General features: G+C 45.6%; 2 protein-coding genes across 11 annotated transcripts in view; one reads left to right on the forward strand and one right to left on the reverse strand.

Moving 5' to 3' along the window:
* Positions 1–2,881, forward strand: part of FIP1L1 (factor interacting with PAPOLA and CPSF1) — a 44,395-nt gene extending 41,514 nt beyond the window's left edge. For all 7 annotated transcript variants that reach the window (XM_074588059.1, XM_074588061.1, XM_074588062.1 and 4 more), the window contains 2 exons: positions 1,662–1,799; positions 2,559–2,881. In XM_074588059.1, the coding sequence (XP_074444160.1) occupies positions 1,662–1,799; positions 2,559–2,706 (286 nt within the window). In that variant the 3' untranslated portion in view covers positions 2,707–2,881. The remainder of the gene's footprint in view (positions 1–1,661; positions 1,800–2,558) is intronic.
* An 894-nt stretch (positions 2,882–3,775) lies between these two features.
* The window catches only part of LNX1 (ligand of numb-protein X 1), a 129,257-nt gene continuing 111,706 nt past the window's right edge, over positions 3,776–21,326 (reverse strand). For 3 of the 4 annotated variants that reach the window (XM_074588069.1, XM_074588067.1, XM_074588066.1), the window contains 5 exons: positions 21,145–21,276; positions 15,160–15,337; positions 12,264–12,492; positions 5,190–5,348; positions 4,198–4,471 (listed from right to left, as the gene is read on the reverse strand). In XM_074588069.1, coding sequence (XP_074444170.1) covers positions 4,336–4,471; positions 5,190–5,348; positions 12,264–12,492; positions 15,160–15,337; positions 21,145–21,276 — 834 coding nt within the window. In that variant the 3' untranslated portion in view covers positions 4,198–4,335. Of the gene's footprint in view, positions 4,472–5,189; positions 5,349–12,263; positions 12,493–15,159; positions 15,338–21,144; positions 21,277–21,326 lie in introns of all 4 variants that reach the window. The other variant, XM_074588070.1, reaches the window with a different exon arrangement.

The following is a 21,326-nucleotide window of genomic DNA, read 5'->3' on the forward strand; positions in this document are numbered from 1 at the left end:
TTGTGGGAGAGACATGTTAGATTTAACATAGTCTTTTTAAAAAGTGTTTAATGAGGTTAAACTACACTTTTGTCTTGGGGGGGGCCAATAGTTAAGAGAAATGATAGTGGCATGATGCCTGTGAGGGTGACTGAGCACTGCTGGAGAGGTCGCGGAGTCTCCATCCTTGGAGATATCCAAAAGCTCTCTAGACATGGTCCTGGGCAACTGTTGGTCCTGGTGGCCCTGCTTGAGCGGGGGTTTGGACCAGCGGACCTGCAGTCATGCCTTCCAACCCCAGCCAGTCTGGGATTCTGTGATCTGTCACAAACGTACTGTGTAGGATTTGATCAGCTTGCTCTCAGATCTGTAGTTATAAGTGCATTATAAAATCATATAAATATTATAAGAGTTTTATAACAATACAGGCACTACTCAATGCAGCCATATTGCTCAGTGACAAATCATAACTTTGAGTTCTTTAGTAATTTTCCTGATATTTTTTTTTCCCCTGTAGTTTTCCTGGTTTTGGTGTGTGAATATTTTTCATGTCCCTTAGAAAAATAGGATTTTCTGTGGGGCGTTTGATGCTTCTCTACGGTATCTTAAATTGCTAATTTTTTAAATTTGCTTCATGATATAATCGTACAAAGCGTCATAGAAAGACTAGTGCTCTTGCATGAGGCATTCACGCTTTTCTGAGTTTTCATGCCTAGCCGTAATAATCGCCGATGTAATGTTTTCATTTGGGAAATGGCCACAGGATCCAAGTTATGGCAGGTAAAACTGTTTTGATCCAAGTTCTCACTGCTCCAGGAGTGAGAAATCTCCCTGGGCTTGAGATGTTCTGCTTGTGTGACCTGTCTGCTCTCTTCTGCTGCTGTCAGGGTCCTCAGGAAGAGTCTTTCCTTTATGGCAAGTGTTGGCAAAGAAAGCATGAAACACTTGGCTTCTGTCAGCTTAATAGTATCTGAATTGTTATTTGTTTTAATTCCTGCCTCTGAAAACCTGGTCACATTGTGTCTTTCTGTAGGACTTGGTAGGGATCTTCCAAACTATGGTTACAAAGACTTCGTGTGATACATAAATAGTTACAGTAAATTCATTTGTATATAACTTTCATTGTCAATTGATACTGGACACTATATCTGGGTAGTATTTTCTTGGTAGAGAATTGATTAAATGAGCATGCCTTTTTAAGCTATGCTAATACAGCATTTGAGTGGTGTTGGCTAACTATAGACACTGCTCTAATTTTCTTTTTTTTTTTTTTAATTTCACTAAACTCTTAGAACTGCCCTTTTCATTAAGTCAAAATAGGAAAATACATTCGTAAGTAAAGCTTTTAAATTCTTGTATAGCCTGTAATATTTAGGGGGTTTTACCAGCATTGTGGCAGGGCAGCACTTGTGGTAATAAACTTTAATGTGGCACTGTTGTATTCTCCTTTCCTTCCATTTTTATTGTACAATCCTCTTTCAAAATTACATTAACCACAGAAGTCTAGTGTTTAAAGTGAAGAGCTTAATGTCCTTATAGCATATGTTGTGGATCTCATTTAGAAACCCAGAAGCAACACTGAGTTTTTCTGTCATTTATATCTTGAGAGTGTGTAGGAATGTCTTTTTTTTTTTTTTAATATATATACTGCTTTCCTGAAAATATCATCTTTTTTTAATCAGTGACGAAGAACGATACAGATACAGAGACTATGCAGAAAGAGGCTATGACCGCCATAGAACAAGTAGAGAGAAAGAAGACAGACACAGAGACAGGAGACACAGAGAGAAAGAAGAGACTAGACACAAGTCATCTCGAAGGTTTGATTTTTTTTTTTTTAATAGGATATGAAAGACTTGAACAGTTTAAAAAAATAAAGTAAATTTTTGAAAGAACCCCAGACAAACTGGAGTTTTGTGGAAAGACTGTATAAACACTTAGATGTACTACTTGGAACAAGTCTGCCACATAAAATGTGGTCAGACAAAAAGTGATGTTGGCCCCAGGTAACTTCATATTGAATAATGGATGTGACAGTCTTAGGTAGTGAACAGGAATTATGAATTTGGGGAAAGAAGGGTAGAAATGGTAGGTCAGAAAGAAATGGAGTAAAGCTGACATTCAGCAGCATTGACGTAAGAGCTCAACAGTGATTCTTAGTAAGTAAAATAATCCTCATGGTCACTTGATAGAAATTGTTCAACTTGATTCTTTTGAAGTTAGAAATAAAGGTTAAGTCCAGGGAACGGGGTCAATAAACCATTAAGGGATGCCCATAGGGACATGACATTATTAAAAGTCTTGCTATTGGAACATGAGTTACAAATGTAAAAAAAAAAAAAAATCATTCCAGTTTCCCAACAAAAAGTACAGGATGGGTGGATGTATGTACCATGCCATGAAAAATTAAATTCTGTGCTGACATCCAAATACTACCTGGGTCGGAACAGGAGCAGGTGCCAGTTTTCAAATACGAATGCAAAGGGCTGGTTTTTTGGTCCTCTGTTAATTAAGTGGGGCCTGAAGTGTCGTGCAATTGTTTGAGGTATTTTTTTTTTTTTTTCTCTCTCTCTATTTAGTAACAGCAGACGTCGTCACGACAGTGAAGAAGGGGACAGCCACAGAAGGCACAAACACAAAAAATCCAAAAGAAGCAAAGAAGGAAAAGAAGCCAGCGGTGAACCTGCTCCTGAACAGGAAAACACTGAAGCTGCCCCCGCGGAATAGGCCTGTGTGATTTTTGCCTACTTGCATATATATTAGTGCCAGAAATAGATGACTATAAATCTTGTTATTTTTCTGGGTATTAAAATAATTTGCTCTTAATCTTGTTCTGTTAGTTTGAAATCAAAAGTTACTTTGTTTTTTTTGAAAATAAAAGAATGAATTTTTCATGTTAAGATTTCTGGACTGACTTTGTCTTTTAAGAAGCAGCGAGAAGACGTCTTACAGCTAGAGGCTTATGCGCTTACAATATACCTAGGGCTTAAATTCTTTGTATTAAATTGTCTCCTTTTTTCATAAGCCAGTGGGAAGGTCATTGCTTTACTGACTTTAGAAACAATGTGCATTCACTTTATTATATACCACCATCTGGAACAGCGTGGGTTTAGTATAGCTTTTGGAGTTCATATTTGAAAAGGTCATCCTTTACTACAGGGACAGGCAGGAATTGCAGACTCTTCAAGAACCTTGTACTAAGGTGAAACGAAAAAAAAATTAGAAAATCTGGGAAAGGTGCTGATTGTTCTTAGTCTGGTGGAACACTGAGTGCTGTGATCATACACTTGGTAATTGTGTCTGGTTTGTGTGGGTGCATATGGGTGAGCTGAGCTGGATAATCACCCCTGCTGCTTTTCAGTGGCTTAAGAGAAAGTTCATTTTAGCCTTCGTTCTAGGGGAACAGCTGTCCTTAACATGCTAAAGATTAACAAGCATATCCTCCTCCCATTGCCAACTTGTGAGGAAAAAAAAAAAAAAAAAGACTTTGAAACATGGGTAATTTGCAGAGAAAGGCAAACAACTATTTTAAGAAAAATACAAGACCATCACCAGTTTCAGATTTACTCCATCCATCCAGAACAGTATCGAGTGCAGTTGGCACGGCAGTCCTGCAAACGTAGTGCCCTGTCAGGGTGCTATTTAGAAGACTTAACTGATGGTATTAGCAGGGTGCAGTGTACTTCCTTATAAACAATAATTCTATATAAAAATCCTACATTTAATAGCATTAATCAAAACATAGCAGGGAAACGAGGTCATTTGGTTTTGGATGAAAATAATGTCTGTACAAGTACACAGTTACAGTTATTTTTAATTATTTTAGAAATTTAATTCACAGTTTTACAGACTAACAAACAGTACTTGAAAGTCTTGAAAATACCAGCTTCATGCTGACCATGAAAAATACACATAATCAAAGTGCTATTATTGTGTTGGATAAAAACCTTCACCTGATTTTTGCAACTAGAAAAATTGCAAGAAATTTTTCCAGAAGTTATTCAAGGATTTCTTTCTGTAAATTAAAATAAAGTAGGTGAGTAGGAGCTGCTGCTCCTTCAATTTCATTATTATTATTAAATGCATTAAATATATATATATTTATAAAAAAAAAACAACAAAAAAATCTTAAGAACACGGGGAAGGAAAGACTTAAGTCCGTAGCTTAAATCACTCTGATTTTTCTGACGAGTGTCCTTGCTTTGCCTAAACTTGACCTTTCTTGACATGCAGGTTGAAATTTCACAAACCTTTTCTTTATAAACACATACTTCACCCCCCAAAAAAGCAAAGAAAGACTGACGTTCCTTTTTTTTTTTTTTCCTGCTTTAAATTACGTGTTATACTCTCCATATTTTATAAAAAAGTGCCAGGCCAGGACACGATTGTGAGAGTAATTTTTCCTTTCAGTTCTTTGAGCATCCTTGCCAAGCAGGTGTGCATCATTCCCGATGTGTTCCTGCCGTTGACGGCAAGGAGGATGTCGCCGCATCTGAAAAACCAAAGGCAAAGATGGGAGAACAATTAAACAAGGTGACTTCTTACCTTAAACACTTGCAAATGCCAAAGCGTGTCCTGTGAGGAAGGCGTAGAAATGAGTTTTACTATTCCTTCTCTGGCTAACCATGGTTCATGAGTAAGGGAATAAAGCAGGTGAAAATACTTTGCTTGGTTTTTTCATTATTTTTTTTTCTTACAACTTTATAATTAATTAGACATATTTGAAAGAAAATAAGATGTAGTTCTTTCAGGTGGGAATGATCCGTGCTCTGAACAAACTGTGTTTTAAGACTACTTAATTGATTTAAGTTTGCTCCATAATTCTGCATTTACCGTCTTAAGTTGTATTGGTGTTTGCAGGGAAGGTGGGTGGGTGGGTGGTTGGTTGGGGGTTTTTTTTGGGCTGGGGATGTGGGAAAGCTGCTGTGTGCTGGCACATACTACGCCGGAGATCAAACTGACTTATCTTTGTACTTATTCATGTACTACTAGTGATTGCTAGACATCTGAAAATATTCTACTATGAAGGCAAATCTATGAAAGTTCAGGACGCTCATGTCCTATTGCCAGGTCTGTCAGAGTTCTGGATCAGTGAGTCCTTTCCCCCCCCACACACACTGTCTCCATGGAAACTTGTTTAGGAAAAAACCCCAATGAACTAGATGAAAGACTTACTTAAATGCTACTTTTCATTAGATAGTTATCATTACCTAATTCTGCCATCATTATATGCTGGTGTTCCCGCAACGATGGATTTGATGAAGAATGGTTTGTTCCCAGTATGTTCTTCATAACCTCCTACGATGCTGAAGCCAAGACTTCCAGATGTGTTTCTTCGTAATACTATTTCTTTGCAGCTGTACAAATACCTGAAACAAACCAGTCTTATTAAATGCCTTGCAGTTAACTTTAGGTTCTGGTGAATCCTTAATGATGAATCTGCCTCTTCCTACACCCGTAGAGTGTTTTGAAGACCTAAAATAGCACTGAAGTTCCACTGCAGTAGACACCTACGCTTCCCTCCTGGCTTTTTGTACTGCCGCTTTCCACAACCGCTTATCTTAAAAGTAAAACTACTAGGTTAATCTTGGGGTTAAAATATTAAATAAATTGCTTCATAGAGTAAAAATTAATGGAAATGATCCAGTTGCAATTGAAAGTGATGGAGAAAAAACACTTAAGTGAGACTGGATTTAATATTTGTAAACCGTTATTCTAGAGGTGGTTTTATCTGCCTTGTACGGTCCAGTGACTTATTACTGTGGTGCATGTCAAAGCTAAATAATTTCAGGGACAATGAAATGAGCCAGAATTCCCAAAAATCACAGAGATGACCAGTGGAAGAAGGGACCCTGAGCTTTTCTTGTCAGGGAACGTGGTAAGTCGCAGCATGGAATGGGAGAGAATCCTGTCCGTGTCCTTCAGTGCTTGGGAGTGCTGAGGCTGCTGTCAAGAGGACACCTTGTCCTCACTATAACCATTAACGCGGTATTTTATGGTAAGAGAGCTGAAATCTGCCTCTTCCTCTGCCCTTTACATTTATTTTGTGATACTGGAAGTTATGCTGAGTCAAAGCTTAGCTGAAACAAGGACTAGGGAAAGGCCAGAGTAGTAAGGTCGTTAGACTCCTACGCATTGCCTGTTGCTCTGAGCACAGTAATAACCTCAATACCTGCCTTGTGCTTTTTTTTTTAAACAAGTAGGAAAAAACAAGATGAGTTTCATTAGCTACAGAGCAACCAAGATTTCTGTGCTTGGTACTTGACCCACTCATCATTGCCGGTGTACCCAGGAATGACTGAAGAGCCTGAAAATCCTTTGGCTGTTCCAAATCTGAAAGGATAGGCTGGTCTACGGCACGGAACTGCTACAAGATCCCTTCAGAGACTCTAGGTTTCTAAGAAATGGCTGACACTTCTGTAAAAAGGTAAGTTACTTATCTTAAATGCAGCTTAAAGGCCAATGCGTCTACCTTTTTTAAACTCTTATTTGTCACATGATGCTTTTGCTGTGTTTCACAGCAGGATTTTATAGCAATGCTAGATTAGTCCCTCAGGACCTACAAATATTCACCTGCTGCCAGGAGGGTAGGGATATACTGTTTGCACAAGAATCCACTAATGTAAGAAACAGGTGACGTTTGCTTCTTTCCTCAGCAGCCAGGCATTACTGCGTTACCATCTGTGGACTTCTTCAATGTGCAAAATCACTTAAACCCTCTGTGTTTGATGGTACTTATCAAGGTCATGACCAAGCGGTGCCAGGCTTCAGCCGGTAGTGCTATTACCTAGTGTTGATTTTGGGGGGGGGGGGGGGTGGTGGCAGGAGGCTCTGTTTGCTGCCTTAAGGAGTACGTTGCCGAAAGTGAAAGGTGAGCAGCTAAAGCCTAATGCCTTAGAAAAGAAAAAGCCGAGCGGGTCAAGACAGGAGAAGAAAAGGCAGTGCAGACACACAAGGCTTACATGCATTCTGTACATACAGCCCGTAAGGTTACAGAAATACGTATTTGCCGTCAAAGCGTGTGCTAAGTTTAAGTGGAATAGACGTGGCATACTGGCATTAGGCTTGTTTTCTCTGCCAGAGCAGAGGAAACACATGGGAAGCAAGGAGTGGGAGAAACTACCCTGTCCTGACTTTGTCCCCCTGCGCTGCCGGTCCCCTCACTGAAGGGACGGGTGTCACCTGCTGTGACAACAAGGCAGCGGAGACCAGGGAAGTGGGAGGAGAGGCGCTGGAGTGAAGCTCGCTGTGGGAAAAGGGGGGGAAAGGCATTTTCCAAAGTGTTTATTTGTTTGTCACCTTTGGTTCCCAATACCCAAATTGGTAATTAAATGTTCTAAATTAAATTCCCCAAGCTAAGGCTGTTGTGCCCACAAGAGTGATTTCCCTGTCTTTACTTCGACCCATAAGCTTTTTTTTTTTTTTTTTCTCTTGTTTTTCCTATTTTCTCTCATCCTGATGGGGGGTGTTGAGCTTTGTGGGCACTTGGTGCATGCACAGTCCAACCCACTGACCACAGCTAGAGTTCAACTCTCGACAGAACAGGAGTGGCCACGTGGTGTTTACGCCTGTAAATTGATGGTTCCTTATCTCCATCCTGTGGGACAGAGCGTATAAACACGGCAGTGCACCGTCCATTAGTGCTGTCAGAAATGGGGAAGGGATGCTGGGAGGCAGGTGTGTGCAAATCTGAGCTACGTCTGTTACCGCTTGCTCCCAATATTTCGGTGCGTAAGCGGCCACTGCCCGCTCTGCCGGAGCAATGAGTTCGTTCATTCGGGTCTGTTTGCGGCTGTGCGGTTACAAAGACAAGCAAGAAAGTGTCACAGAGAGAAAATGAAATAAGTACTTGCGTCATCCGAAGATGCTTAGTGTGTGTGAGTCCGTTACCTCTCTGCCGTAATGAGAGCCCCGGTCTGTGTGTTTTGACCTGGTTAAACTGCCATAAGCCACTAAACTGCAACTGGTCCGAGGAGAACCGTCTTCTGCCTCGATCTGTAAATACTCCGAAAGCTGAGGACAAGGAGTAATTTATGTGTGAACTTGCCTCAGATTCAAGGCTTGAGGATAAATAGTGTCTAGACACAGGGTCCTATCGTAAGAAATACTACAACCGAGCATCGGTTAGTGGTGCAGGAGGAATTTTAAGAGTGCCTGTTTTCAAGTAGTTAAATGTACAATTCTCTGCTGCTTTTCGCAAAGCCTGAGTGGCCTTACGCTCTGGGAATCAAAACCAGCCTGGCTTCGGGTGGACTCCAGCAATAACAGGTATGAAAATCACGAGTCCCTCCCCCTGCCCCATCACGGTCGATGACTGGCCCTGGAGTACAGTAATATTTGAGAATTACTCCCATCAGAGCCCTCCAGCCCGGATGGAGTTAATTTGGGTTCCACGTCTCCTAGTTCCATGTTTTACGTCCAGTTCTACCTCCAGTTTGCGGAATGACTTTGGCCACCTCCTGTCTTTCTCATCGCACTTTGCAGATGAAGAAAAGCACTCGTGCGAAGTGCTAATGTTTGTAAATGTTATGACAGGATGATCTATAAAGCGTTTTTAAGCTTTAGCTGTGGGGGGAGGAAATGTGAGGAGAGCGAAGAAAGGAGAGCAGGGAAACAAGCAAGAGCAGAAGCAGCACCACGGGGCTGGGGAAAGGCTATTCCCCAGCTGCTCCGCGTTATTTATTTATAGTGCCCCGCGTGGGGCACTGAGGGACATGGTTTAGAAGTGGCTTTTGTCAGGGTAGGTTAAAGGTTGGACTCGATGATCGTAAAGGTCCCTTCCAACCTCAGCGATTCTATGATTTCCTTAGTGCACGCCTCACAGCAGCGTTTCCCTCTGACAATAAAGCAGACCTGTCTTCCTCAACAACAACAACAAGCAATTAAATTAGCTTCCCTGAAACAAGTTCTTGGGGCAGGAATGCTTGAGGTCCTGCATCACAGCTTCCTCCCCACGCCCAGCCCGCAGCCCTCCGAGTTCTGACAGACGTCGGACGCACATGTGTGTCCATTTTATAACCGCTGCGTATTGGATTAGACTACAGAAAGAACGGAGGAGTTGCTTATGGACTATCAAGCTGTATAAAAGTGACCGAGGCCAATTTTGAGATCTCACAAGAAAAGGGCTGAAATGGAGGTGAGATCCACAAACGTTAAATTATGCGAGACGGCTTTCCCAAGGCTTTTGGAGCGAGGAGTCAGATAACCTGTCTGATTTCTGCTGCCACTGACTTGATCCAGAAAGATGGTGCCATTCCCTAAGTCTCAATATTTGTGCCGTCGCTGCAATGTGTATGCAGTCCTGGGGAAAGGGGCAAGTTCAGTGCCAGGACACAGAATTAGGCATTTACACCATTTACACCACAGCAGCCTCAAAAGTGAGGAAGGCATGCTTGATCATGTAACTATTATTAATGTTTGCCAGTTTTCTACTTCATAAGTCACGGACAGAGGTTTGTAGACATCCTCTAGTGTTTACCTCAACTCAGCACATTTTATGGGACCATCCTTCACAGGATTATCGTCAAAACTCTGTGTTTTTTGAACATGGAAGGAAAGACTCTCCTCCCTTGGTTTCCTGAGCCCGAGTGTCCTGCTGTAAGCCACGATGTCAGGCTGTCTCTGTGCTCCCCGCTTTGTTTGCTGTGAGCAGATACTCACACAGCCTGCCATGGCTGGTCTAGAGTCACATCTTTCCCTTCTCAATGGAATTTTAAGATTCCACCATCCAGCTGCCTCTTTTTCTTTTTTTTTTTTTTTTTATGGTGCCTGCTCCTGGCCTACCATGTTACCGCCTTTTCTATTTGTTCAGTTTTGCAGGTGTTTCCCATCCTGTCCATCTTCCCAAATACCTTGCATGATCCTGTATAGGCGTGATTTTGACATTTCTGCTTTTCCATTAGCTGTACCAAACATTCTTAAACTTACGTGCCTTGGAGCAGTCCTTCTGGTGAATGGTATGGCTCTACTAATGCCATCAATTTTAATTAAGACAGGTGAATCTTCACCGTCTTGCCCCATAGTTGCACATCAGGCATCTTTACCAAGATGGACCTGTCAGACACGTATTTGGACAGAGAATAATTTTCTGTAGCAGCCTAGAAAGCGTGTGAGGCTGCTGCTGATGCCTTGAGGTCTAGTGGCACGTGGTCCTTGCCAAAAGCAAACTGAAAGCCAGATAGGGAAAGGTTAAATGCTCAGACTGGAGGGAAATGAGTTAATGCGATACACGTCCTGGTGAGAGAACTTGCTGAAGGACTTCCAGATATCCGGTGCAGGCCCTGGAGACTCAGTACACACGTAAGAGTGTGAGCACACTCACGCTGGGGAAGACTGGAGGGTCTGATAATTCCTAGTGAGCAACCCAAACCTGATCCTACCACCCATACTCAGCCAACAAGCTACTGATAAGGATGGGGAACACCTTTGTTGCCGTCACGTCTGATCAGCGTTGGTCCCTGTCTTCATCTGACGTCCAGAGCAGCGTACCAGCTCAGCACACCATTCCCCCTGCTTTGCCTCGGCCCCGCCGTGCTCTGTGCACGGGGTCACAGCTGGGGACAGAGCCACAACGAGCCCCTCTCTGCAGCCTTGCTGATGCTGGGGATGGTTTTCCTTCAGACCAAAGGGCTGGGAATGGCTTCACGCACACAGCCTTTGGAGCGTGGGGGAAGGAATAGAATGAGCTTAGAGCCTGCTTTTAAAATGGGAAAAAACACCATTTCTTCCCAAACTTCAAAGCAGAACTGACTGATGTGAACCTTGGGTGCAAGTCCGCAGTACTGCCAAGCTCTGTGCTTCATCCCTGTCACCTTGCTGAGGGCATGAGGACTTCAGGCAGCTGCGGGTAGAAGATGACGACCAGGCAGCTCAGCTTTTCTATACGGCACAACAAAGGTGGGGTGCAATTGTTTCAGCCCATCTAGCGACGGGTGGTGATGGAAGGCAAGACTCAGCGTTGCAGATTGCAGCAGCTATAGGGCCTCGAGCCTCCTCTCTCCGCTGGGAGTGTTACCTGTGCTCCAGTGCCTTCATGTTGGTGCGTAGCTGGCCAAGCTCCGGGGTGCAGAAGCAGCGAGCAGGCATGAGGCCCTCCCTGGCCCTGCCTGTCTGCAGCGAGACTGGGTGAAAAAAGTTTACCATTGCCTGGGGCAGCAAATTCTGGGCCAGCCCTTTACTGCTTTTTCTTTTTTACTGCTCCCCTTTCACAGGAATAAGGATGTAGTTCTCTCCGCTTTCATCTGTGGGCGACACACACGCAGCCTGCCTCCTGCTCTTGCAGCACTTCAGCACGTGTTACGCAGTCGTTAGCCTCAGACCAAGCCCTGGGACACATCTGGCCCTCACAGCAGACCTTGCTGCAAGGTGAATGAGCTCAAAACAGCTCAAGCCAGAAGGAGGGAAAACATCTAACCTGATATGCGAGACTGGGAAATGAAGAGAAGTCCTGAAACTCTGCCTAGAGCAAAAGCCCACCTGTTCTGCAGACCATCTTTCCGTGCCCTTCCGTAAAAGAGGAAAACACGCTGAACTGCTGCCAGGGTTAGAAGCATGGGCAAAAGTAACCTGCAAGCTAAATTCTTCGTTCCTCAAAACTGAATGCCAACTTCAACTGTACGATGCTAGCTTCGCCCGTTCGCAGATTCACCCCGTGTCCTCATTTAATACTTTACAAAACGTCGGCGGAGCTGCAGGTATACACCCTGCACACCGAGCGTGCTTGAGAGAGCTTAACGACATGCGATGTGGCTTTTATTACCCTTACTGCAGTGACAACACAGCTGCTTCCTGTGTATGACAAATGTACTTCTTCCAGTCGGGGGTGGGGTTAAAAGAGGTGATTCGGAGACACCGGCCAACTGCACGCGCTTTGCAACATCTGGGCAAAGTCAAACAAATCGTCTGGATTTGGCTAAGGAGAAGGGCTCGAGAGCTGCAGGAGGGGTAGCTCTGCCTTCTGCAGGGTGGTCGAGCCGAGACCCCGGGTTCAGCAAGCTCCTGTATCCCTGCGAGCTTTGCCTTTCACTCCCCGAGTGCCAGGTATGTTTTCAAGACTGGAACAATTCAGGATCTTTTCCTCCCCTGCAACGGGGATCTACGTGTCTGTTTTTCCATGTGCGCATACCCGTTTACAAAAGGGAGGTATTTAGAGTCAAGTCTGCGACAGAGCCTGGATTTAATTAAGATGTCAGTGCAATGAATCAAGCCAAAAGAAAGAAGTGCCAGAAAATACAAATCTTTCCTCCCATTCCCCTTCAGCAAGAGGATGCAATCTGTGGACCTACCGTGGCAGCCCCAGCCACATCACCCAGGACGGTGACCACTCGCTGCTCTCGCAGGTGGCCTGCGTGGCCTCAGGGGACGGCAGGTGGCCCCGCTCCTCCTGGGCATCGCACGCTCTCATCTCCAGGGCTTTGAGCACCACCGACGAGTTGGTGTGTTTCAGCAAGGCCACGGCCTCGCTCCGGCTCACCCCCGTCAGGTCGATCCCGTTCACGTTCAGGAGGATGTCACCTGAGACACGTAAAACGGATGATAAAAACCCCTGCAAGTGTTCCCAGGACCCTCTCCCCACCCTCCCCTGAACAAGCGAGTCAAAGCCAGGACCAAGAGCTTGCTGCCTGATGAGGCTGTTTGTTAATCCTATCATTTAACGTGGCCGTGAAGCATATGCTGGTAAACATGCCGCAGGCACGAGGGAAGAGGCTAAATCCCCGTACACAGGAGCATCGCCGGGCTCTGGAGGCTTTGGTCCTGGTTTCTTGTCGCGTCACATGCTGTATCTGGAGCCAAACGGCACAGCCGGGGTCCTGCGGTACCAACCGGCTTTGGTACGGGCACCTGATGCTAGTCCAGGTCTGTGAAGCCCACTTCCATCTAAGAGCTTTTGTACCCAACCTGAGCTTGAAACCTGAAAGCTCGAAGGTGGCTTTCCCCCAGCGCTCCCTAAGCTGAGGACTGAGCTCCAGCTGGCTCTTTGCTAAGTTTGCTTTGTGGAATAGCATGTTATTATTTTAATGTTAATGCCTGTTTGAACGGCCCCGAGCCAAAACATCTTTCCGTGTGCCTTATTTATAATGTAGGCACAGCAGCTTCAGAGAAAAATGCAAAGCTGACCTCAATTACTACAGGGAGAACAATAAAGGCATCATTAATGTCATGCAAGCGGCCACAGTGCCAAGTGTTCTGGCTGCTTCCAGGGCAGGCCCCAACGCCAGGGCTTCCCTGGGTGCCCTCTGTGCTTTGCCGGGATGTTCCTCCGGGCAGGGGCTGTATTCCCTGGCACTCCAGGCAGCGCGACGTGAATGTTAACCTCTTCTCGTGGTCTGCCCCGATGAGAGAGACAACAGCCTAAGGGCTGCTCTAAACCGTGGAGGCTTATGGCGCCGTTATAGCATCACGCATTCATTTGTTTCTAATTTTATCAAATTAACTAGGCTGAATTTTCCATGCTGCCTCATGATGCATATTTTTTTGGAAAATGTATCCCACTGAGAGGCAGTCATTTCCCAGCAGGGGGAAAGGGGAAAACCTGCTGGGTTGCTCCTGTTGTCGTGTTCTTACATGGGTTTTGCTGAGCAGCCGTAGCTCCCGCGAAGGGGAGGTTCCACCCCGGATGCTGGGGCTCGGCTGGGCTGCAGCTATTCTGCCCCACTTTTGGGTGCCTTCACTTCCCTCACACTCAGGATTTCCCTCCAGCTTCTGGGCTGAAGGTGAGCGTCGGGGATGAAGGGCCAGGGGACGGGGAGCTGTGTGGTTGCTGAATGCAGGGTACCGCGGTACTTGGCCCTCGGAGATGTAACATCCTGAAAACCGAGAGTTTCACCATTCCTCTACGTCCTGGTTTGTGGTAAAACAGAACCAATTTTCTGATTTGTAATTTTACTTTTTAGCCGGGCCTCTTCTATCTGACTAAAGTCTGAAATTAACAGCATATTGTTCAGAAGCTGTTCACTCTCAGAGTGATAAGACCTGATTATACCAAGGAACGGTATGCACAGAGGCTCTTGCTTAGACTTATTGCTATAACAACCAAGGTCAGGTAACTTCGCTGTTTGCCCCGTTGGAGGGTCGGAAGCGGAGAAGCGTAGAGGGGTCCCACCTGCAGGGAGGGGCAGACGGGACAGGTGACCCAAAACTGACCAACAGGGTATTCCATGCCATCTGCATCACGCTCAGTATAAAAGGTGAGGGATCAAAGGGGCAAGTTTCTCGCTCTCTTTCTTCAATGGCCGACATCTGAGGAGGACCCTGTCTGTTTGTCTGACTTTGATCCCGATCCGAGCACTCCTGACTCCAGATACGGAATTCAGCTCCTGTCCGTCGCTGACTCCAGTCTGGGACTTTCCCTGTGTCTGCTGGTGCTGCGATCGTCATCCTGGGAGCTGGATACGATTTTGTGTATATTGTATACCTTTTTTTTTTTAATTTTTATTATTCTATTATTATTTACTATTTCCTTATTTATTATTATTTTCATTAAAGTAGTTTAGTTCTTTTTCTAAACTCGTAAATCTCCTTATCTCTTCCTCTCCTCTCTGAGGAGAGGGGGGGGGAAGGCCGTCTGTCGTTCGGATTGGCCAATGCGGCCAAAACCGCGACACTACTGCCTACCTATTCCTGCGAAACCCACTGATAAAATATGCTCCTCATCTTACTCCAAAGGCTTATTCATGCAGAGGGAGAGAAGCTATTAATTTTGTCACTCTGTTACATCGAGAGCCAAATGGAGTTATGAAGCCAACGTTTCCAGACATGATATTGAGCCACAAGGCACTGACATTGCTTCACGTACGATGGGAATTCTGCTCCTGTATATTGCTTTCAAAGCCATGACAAACAAGCACAAAAATTTACATTAAAAGCCCATGCAGATTGCACAATGAAGATTTCAGCAGTTTAGGAGATGTTGGTGCAAGCTCATTTTCCTGTGAAAAACTGTGGGGTTTGGTTGGGTTTTTTTGGGCCCACCAGAATCTGCCTACATCCCACTTCACAGAGGTGGTTACTGCTGCGTATTATACACCTCCTGGTTGCTGACTTGAGACCCTCTAGTCTGACACATCCCAAAAATCTATGGGATGGCTGAAGATGTCAGGGTGGGCTGCTCTTTCACTATCCCTCTGTTTCTCAAAGGAATCCTTTGAATTAAAGCGGGCTTTCAAAATCCCCTCTTTTTACCTGTTTTTATCCTGCTGTCTCTGCTGATAACTCCTCCAGGTTCGACGCTTATCACATAGATAGGCAAATCCCATTCCCGGTTAGATGCTCCGCCTGCTACAGTCATTCCCAGCGATTCTGTGTGATCTTTCCGGACAGCCACCACCTTCTCGTGACAGGTGACGGCGTGAAGGGCGCTCTGTGATGGAGAAAACAGCAACAACAAACCCAGTGGGCATGGGGACCTCCCTGACAGCTTTGGCGTTTTCCTACTGAAATGAATATTTGTTAATGGAATATAAAAGCGCTTCCCAGCCGCCTGCCACGCCTGGCCAGATGGCGGGCAGGACTCTCTCCGGGGCTCAGGCATCTGCGGAGTCGGAGCTGCCACCAAGATAATCCGTGCTTTAATAGTTAAAGTCAGGCACTTCTCCCGCCAAAGTCAGAAGTGGTTTAGTGTTGAGATTAATAGAAGCAGACCTTTGAAATGTAAATAAGGAATCTGATTTTTTTTTTTTTTTTAAATGTTCTTGGTATTAATATCACCAATTGTCCTCATATCTTTGACTATCAGGTCACGGTTGTTATCTCGCTGCTCGCAGTCTGAACATCATCTGTGTAGTTAATGAGAAATGGTCCACCTGGGATAAAGGAATAAAACTCGTGGGGAGAGATTACAAGATAAACAATTTGCTCTTCCAGGTTTCTGTGTTTCTCTATAAATTGGTGGGAACACACTTGAAGAATACGTGTTTCTGTTCAGGAAAAAGAGAAGGACATTTATAGACTCAAAAGGCAGCAGCTTCCAGGGTGCTCTTCCTATTGCTTGTGCTTAAAAGGTCACTTTGGGACAGCCACCTCTACCATCTGAGGACAGTCATCCCCTTATTCCTCCCGCTGAACAGAAAAAATTACAAGCACATCACTTGTCAGGCAATAACTGGTGTATGAGGGAGGGTGAAACAAACTCACAGGCGGCCTCAGGATGGAGAGGCAACACAACCTCCAACAAAACCTGCGAACCGAAACCCACGTTTAAAACGCATCCAGTTCTTACAGAAGAGTTCAAGACACAAGGCTGCTTCTCCACAAAATCTGGATTTAAACGTTAATTGCTTTGATTTCCTGAAGTATTTCATAAGCTGTGCTTCTGGCACCAACTCCTGAAGATCCCAGCCCCTCTTGCAGGAACAGCACCATCCATCCCAGGCTCGCACGTAGATATAATAGCATGCTGCTAAATACATTCCAAACGTATATTAAAAAAAAAAAAACAAACCCAACATTCTCATTCACAAGTGTGGCCTCACATTTATAATATGCAAAAATAACCTATAAATCCATAAAACTCATTTAAAGCCACGTTAATCTCTTCTTAGAAATCTGAGATCCCACAGAGACATTCCACCTCGATTCCTGAGCCACCAGCACAGAAAGCGGAGCAGGCACGTCCACGGCTGCTCCCACAGTAACGACGATGGATGAAGGAAGGCAGCAGCAAGAAGCTTTTATGGGAGTAGGGCAGGTTATATCTTTGTTCTGTGGGGGTCTTTTTAAGGGGACGTTCGGTGGAACTAACTTCACATCAGGATTTCTGTGGTGCAACATCAATCACAAGCCCCAGGACCTTTTAGCAACTTAGCAAAGGGTCGCTAGATGCTTGAGAAGAATGACAGTGGCTGCCGCAGAGCTCCAGGAACAAAAAGGCAAAGAACGCAGTGGAAAAGGTCTCTTCTTAGTCACCAGGGCAAAACCCAAACTGATGTAGTTGTTTGGACATATCACATCCGACCCATGCAGAACACAGGCGCTTTGTCAGAGTAATTGGGCTTACGGCTTGCAAATAAACCTAAACATTTCTGAAGGTTTTACAATATTCTCTTTTTAAAAAGATATAAATGCTCTAGTCCACATAATTTTAACCTTTTACCTTTGTCTTTAAGGTGTAAATGTTTTAAACATCGTTCTATCTTTGTCCAAACTAAACTTAATGTTTCATCGATATTTGTGCAAAAACATTGTCCTTTTTCCCTTGGAAAGAAATGGTTTTCCATCAGGAAAATGCCACTTCCTGAGCACGTGGGGCAAGGGCACCACTGATTTCCACAAAAATGCAGTCTGAAATTTTGTAACAAAACATGAAATTGGAATTAGACTTGCAGCTCTGAGCGTTCAGAGCAAGCCTGTTACTTACGCAGCGTCTGTCATGTCTCAGACACCAAAAACGTTACCAGATAAACCGGCCGATGCTCTGGTTGAGGAACTGGTGCAGAGACAAGCAGATTTCAAAGCAGTGCTCGGTAACAAATTGTCCTGTTACATTTCAATGAGGAATCATAAAAGTACTGGTACTAGTACGCTCAACCATGTAGGACCAGTTTTCTGTTGAAGCTGCTCTTCCACATGTCATTTTTTACATGGTCGCAGATAGAAAGGAATTGGGGCGGCTGGGCTGAGACGAAGGCAGTGATGAAAGGCAAGTAAAGCCTTTCTTAGTAAACACACGTAGAGCTTTCTTGGAGGTACGGCTGATAATGAGTAAACCAGTTAAAAGGCAATGTTTATCAGTGACTGCATTTCAATGCATTCTCTTCTAAACAATTGTCCTTCTCTGTCATTTTGAAGTGACCTCGGAGGTCAGGAGAAGGAAAACATAACAGTTCATCTCCTTCTCTCTTTAGTTTTTTTTTTCTTTTCTGTATATTTACTGGAAAATAAATATTTACAGCAGATTATCACAACATCAAGGCCTTGACACGTGTCTCGCAGGCAAAAGACATAGGCTGTATCTGTTAGGAAAATGTACTTCACCTGAAGGCTAACCGGCTCGCCCGGTCAGAAAACATTGCCTGCTCGAGCAACAGGGCGACAGATTTGTTTTAAGTACTAGACAATTTGTTAGAAAGGAGTAAGAAAGCCGTTCCAATTAAAAACAAGTGCTATTTAATTAATGGCAAAGCTCCCACTGACTTCAAAGGAATCAAATCTGGCCCGTTTGTGCATTACAGCCCGACCTAACAACCTCGGCAGCACAAGAAAGTGTTTCTGACATCTTCTCTCTTCTGCAGCCAGGCAGCAGCCGGAGCAGTTTGGGCTGTGCCTCCCCCCAGCTCCGTACCCCGGAAAACAGCTCGGTGGGACCAGTCTCCCGGCACACCATCACTGCCGCCAGAGAAGGACGTGGTCGCTACGGACCGTCCTCCTCTTCCTCCAACGTGCCTTGTTGGCTGTGTGGCTGATTGATTGCCATTGGCATCGGCCTGAAAGAGAGCCGCCTCCTCGTGCTTTCCAGATGGAGCCAGGCTGTCACGGGGACAACGGGCTGGGCCATAAGTGGTTCCTGAGCTGTTGTACAAGCGAGACGGCTGCTGGACGCTGGAGTTTATTCTTGGTGCTGAATACAGCCAAGGTTTGAGAGCAGATTTCAGCCCACGTTTACACACGTGCTCTACAGCAAGAGCTGCTTCCCTCAAAGAGAACATTCCTGACCTGCTATCACCTCTTACAGTGAGCTCAGGGGGCAAAAACCACCTCAAAATTGATCAGAATTCAAGTCAGTTAGCAATCTCTCTATCAATTACACCTGATAAAGCAATGCCACCGATGGCAGCGGGTAGCAGACTCATCAAACCACGCACACACCGGAAACTCTCTTGACAGTGAAGTCTGCCCAACAAGCACTGCCGGGGTTCGGAGCGGGAGCATTGCCGGGGTTCGGAGTGGGAACACTGCCGGGGTTCGGAGCGGGAGCGTGGGCTGCACTAGGACACTGCACAGGCCCGCGGCCTGCGAGCATTACTCCTGCACTAATGTCTATTTAAAAACAAATAACATTTTAAGGCTGCCAAAGCCTAGAGTTTAAAGAACTTGAATTGCAAATGATGTTCAGTTAAACCTTCAGCAAAGACGCATGAGAAATTCAAACTGACACACTCATACCCTGTAAAAGGGCAAATAACACTCCAGTAATGATTGTATCAGACCAAAAGCCCACGGCGCCTGAAGCTCGTCGTGTCCACCAGCTGTACGGATCTCCTGATCTATTGCCAGAGCATTTGCTCTAATATAAGCCCTCCACTGCACACACACAAAGCTAAAGGGAGCTAGGAACAGCTTAGAATTTTCTTTCTTTTGGCGGTGATCTTCCCTGGAATGTGCCCAAATGGTGGCACTGGACAGAAGCCCACAGCAGCACACCCCCTCAGGCACTTCTGTAGTGCCCATCACTTGTGGCAAACTGGAAATCCCCCTAAAAGCCGTGACCTATCCAACAGAAAATGATTCATTAGTCTTTAAAGGACTGTTACAATGTCAACACTGGCCCTTCAATCTCACAGCTGCCCAAAATAACATTGGATTTACCAGGAATTCCCATCTAACGCTGCTTGGTACAGAGAGAGAAAATAAGGATTTAGGGCAGTTAATGGAAGACAAGTCGTGTTCCCACATAATCCCGTGTGGTATCAATTAATCAGATCAACGCGGTAGAGCTAGCAGGTGCTTGGAGCTTCACTGGGAATGGTACAGTAGCAACGCAAGCTACTTGCTGTCCTACACATATCTCCCTAAGGAAATCATTACTTCATTAGGAAGTAATGCCTTGCAGATGCATGATTAGTTGGGCACTATTTGCTACCGGGTAGTAGCTACCGAGCATTGACTCCGCTCTCTGGCTTAACTCCTGCTGATCCAGTCTCACCTAACAAGGGCTGTGGTTATGACTTTGTGGAAAAGGAGAACTAAAAATAGACACCAATATATTTTTTACACACAAAACCACTGAATAACGAAGTTAAAAAAAAAGAACAACTGGGAAAAAAAAAAAAAAGGGCATTTTTAAGCATTTGTAAAACGTGGAGCTGGGCTTCTCTCCTGGCTGACAGCTGTGCACCTGATCTGACAGCTGGTTCAGTCCAAAGGTCCCTCTAAAGACACATCTGGCTGCCCATCAGGCAGGATGGATTTAAACCAGCCCTGCCTGCCCACCTCCCTCGTGCAGCCCTGGCACGGGTGGCCTGGGGACCAGCTCACAAGGGTTGGCATAAGTGGTGACACTCAGAGCGATTAACATAAATTAGCCAGGCACGTGACTTCAAATTCAGTGAAATAAACAAATCCAGCTCCTGCAAGGACATACCTTGTTCTGTCTACAGACAGAGTAACATTGAGTAAACTCAGAAAAAGTGTTTGGTAACCAGAGCCGTACCTGGGGGAGGTGGTGGCTCTGTGCTGCGTGGCCCTGGATCGGGTCCGGCCATGCTGCATGTTGCCATCCCTCACAGCCCCCATCCCATGCGAGAGCAGAACCAACAGGTTTGGGGTCCAAAGCTCCACAGAAGGACAGCACTATTGCAGTGGCCGCAGGGACCGCAGCCACCAAACTGCCAGCCAGGTCAGAGCACAGGTGTCTTAAGTAATGAGCCACAGACTAATAATTACCATAATTTTCCAGCAACTTATGGCAATCTCTCAGGCCAGCGTATGACAGCTTTTTTGCCTGAAGACTTTGCTCCAGATGGAGAAAGTTCAGATAAGTCTCTTATTTTCGTTGGAGCACGTTGCCCTGTGCTGGCTCACAGAGCTGGCTGGGCCCATGCCCGGGCCAGGAGGCTGCGTGCATGCCTGCCCCACCGCTGCCCTGCACCTTCTCATGCCCTCCCCACCCCAGACGGAGTCACAGAATCACAGAATGGTCAGGGTTGGAAGGGACCTCTGGAGATCATCTAGTCCAACCCCCCCGCCAGAGCAGGGTCACCCAGAGCAGGTTGCACAGGAACGCGTCCAGGCGGGTTTGGAATGTCTCCAGAGACGGAGACTCCAGGAGTCAGGGCAGAAGCTGTGGATAAATCATGAGCTCAGATTTTATGTTCCCAATGCAAAATAAGCCAATGCTTCTTCTGATGACGGAAACCAGAGATGACACCCCGAGACACTACGACACTGTCCACCCCCCAGTCCCCTGTCCCACGGACAGCAAAGAAACCACGCGAGCGCTCGTGCCCTCACCTTGCCGGGGTTGTTTCTCTCAGGAGGACAGGGCTGGGGGCTGCCGTAACTCCAGCCTGTCTCCTGCAAGATGTCGGGGGTCTGCTGCCTGGTCTGCCGCGACACGACGAAGTGAACCTGCTTCTCGCTGGCCTGCGGGGAGGAGGTACAGCATGAATCCCACCGCACTGGAGCAATAAACC

The sequence above is a fragment of the Larus michahellis genome, chromosome 5 (assembly GCF_964199755.1).
Source record: "Larus michahellis chromosome 5, bLarMic1.1, whole genome shotgun sequence".
Taxonomy (NCBI): Eukaryota; Metazoa; Chordata; class Aves; order Charadriiformes; family Laridae; genus Larus; species Larus michahellis.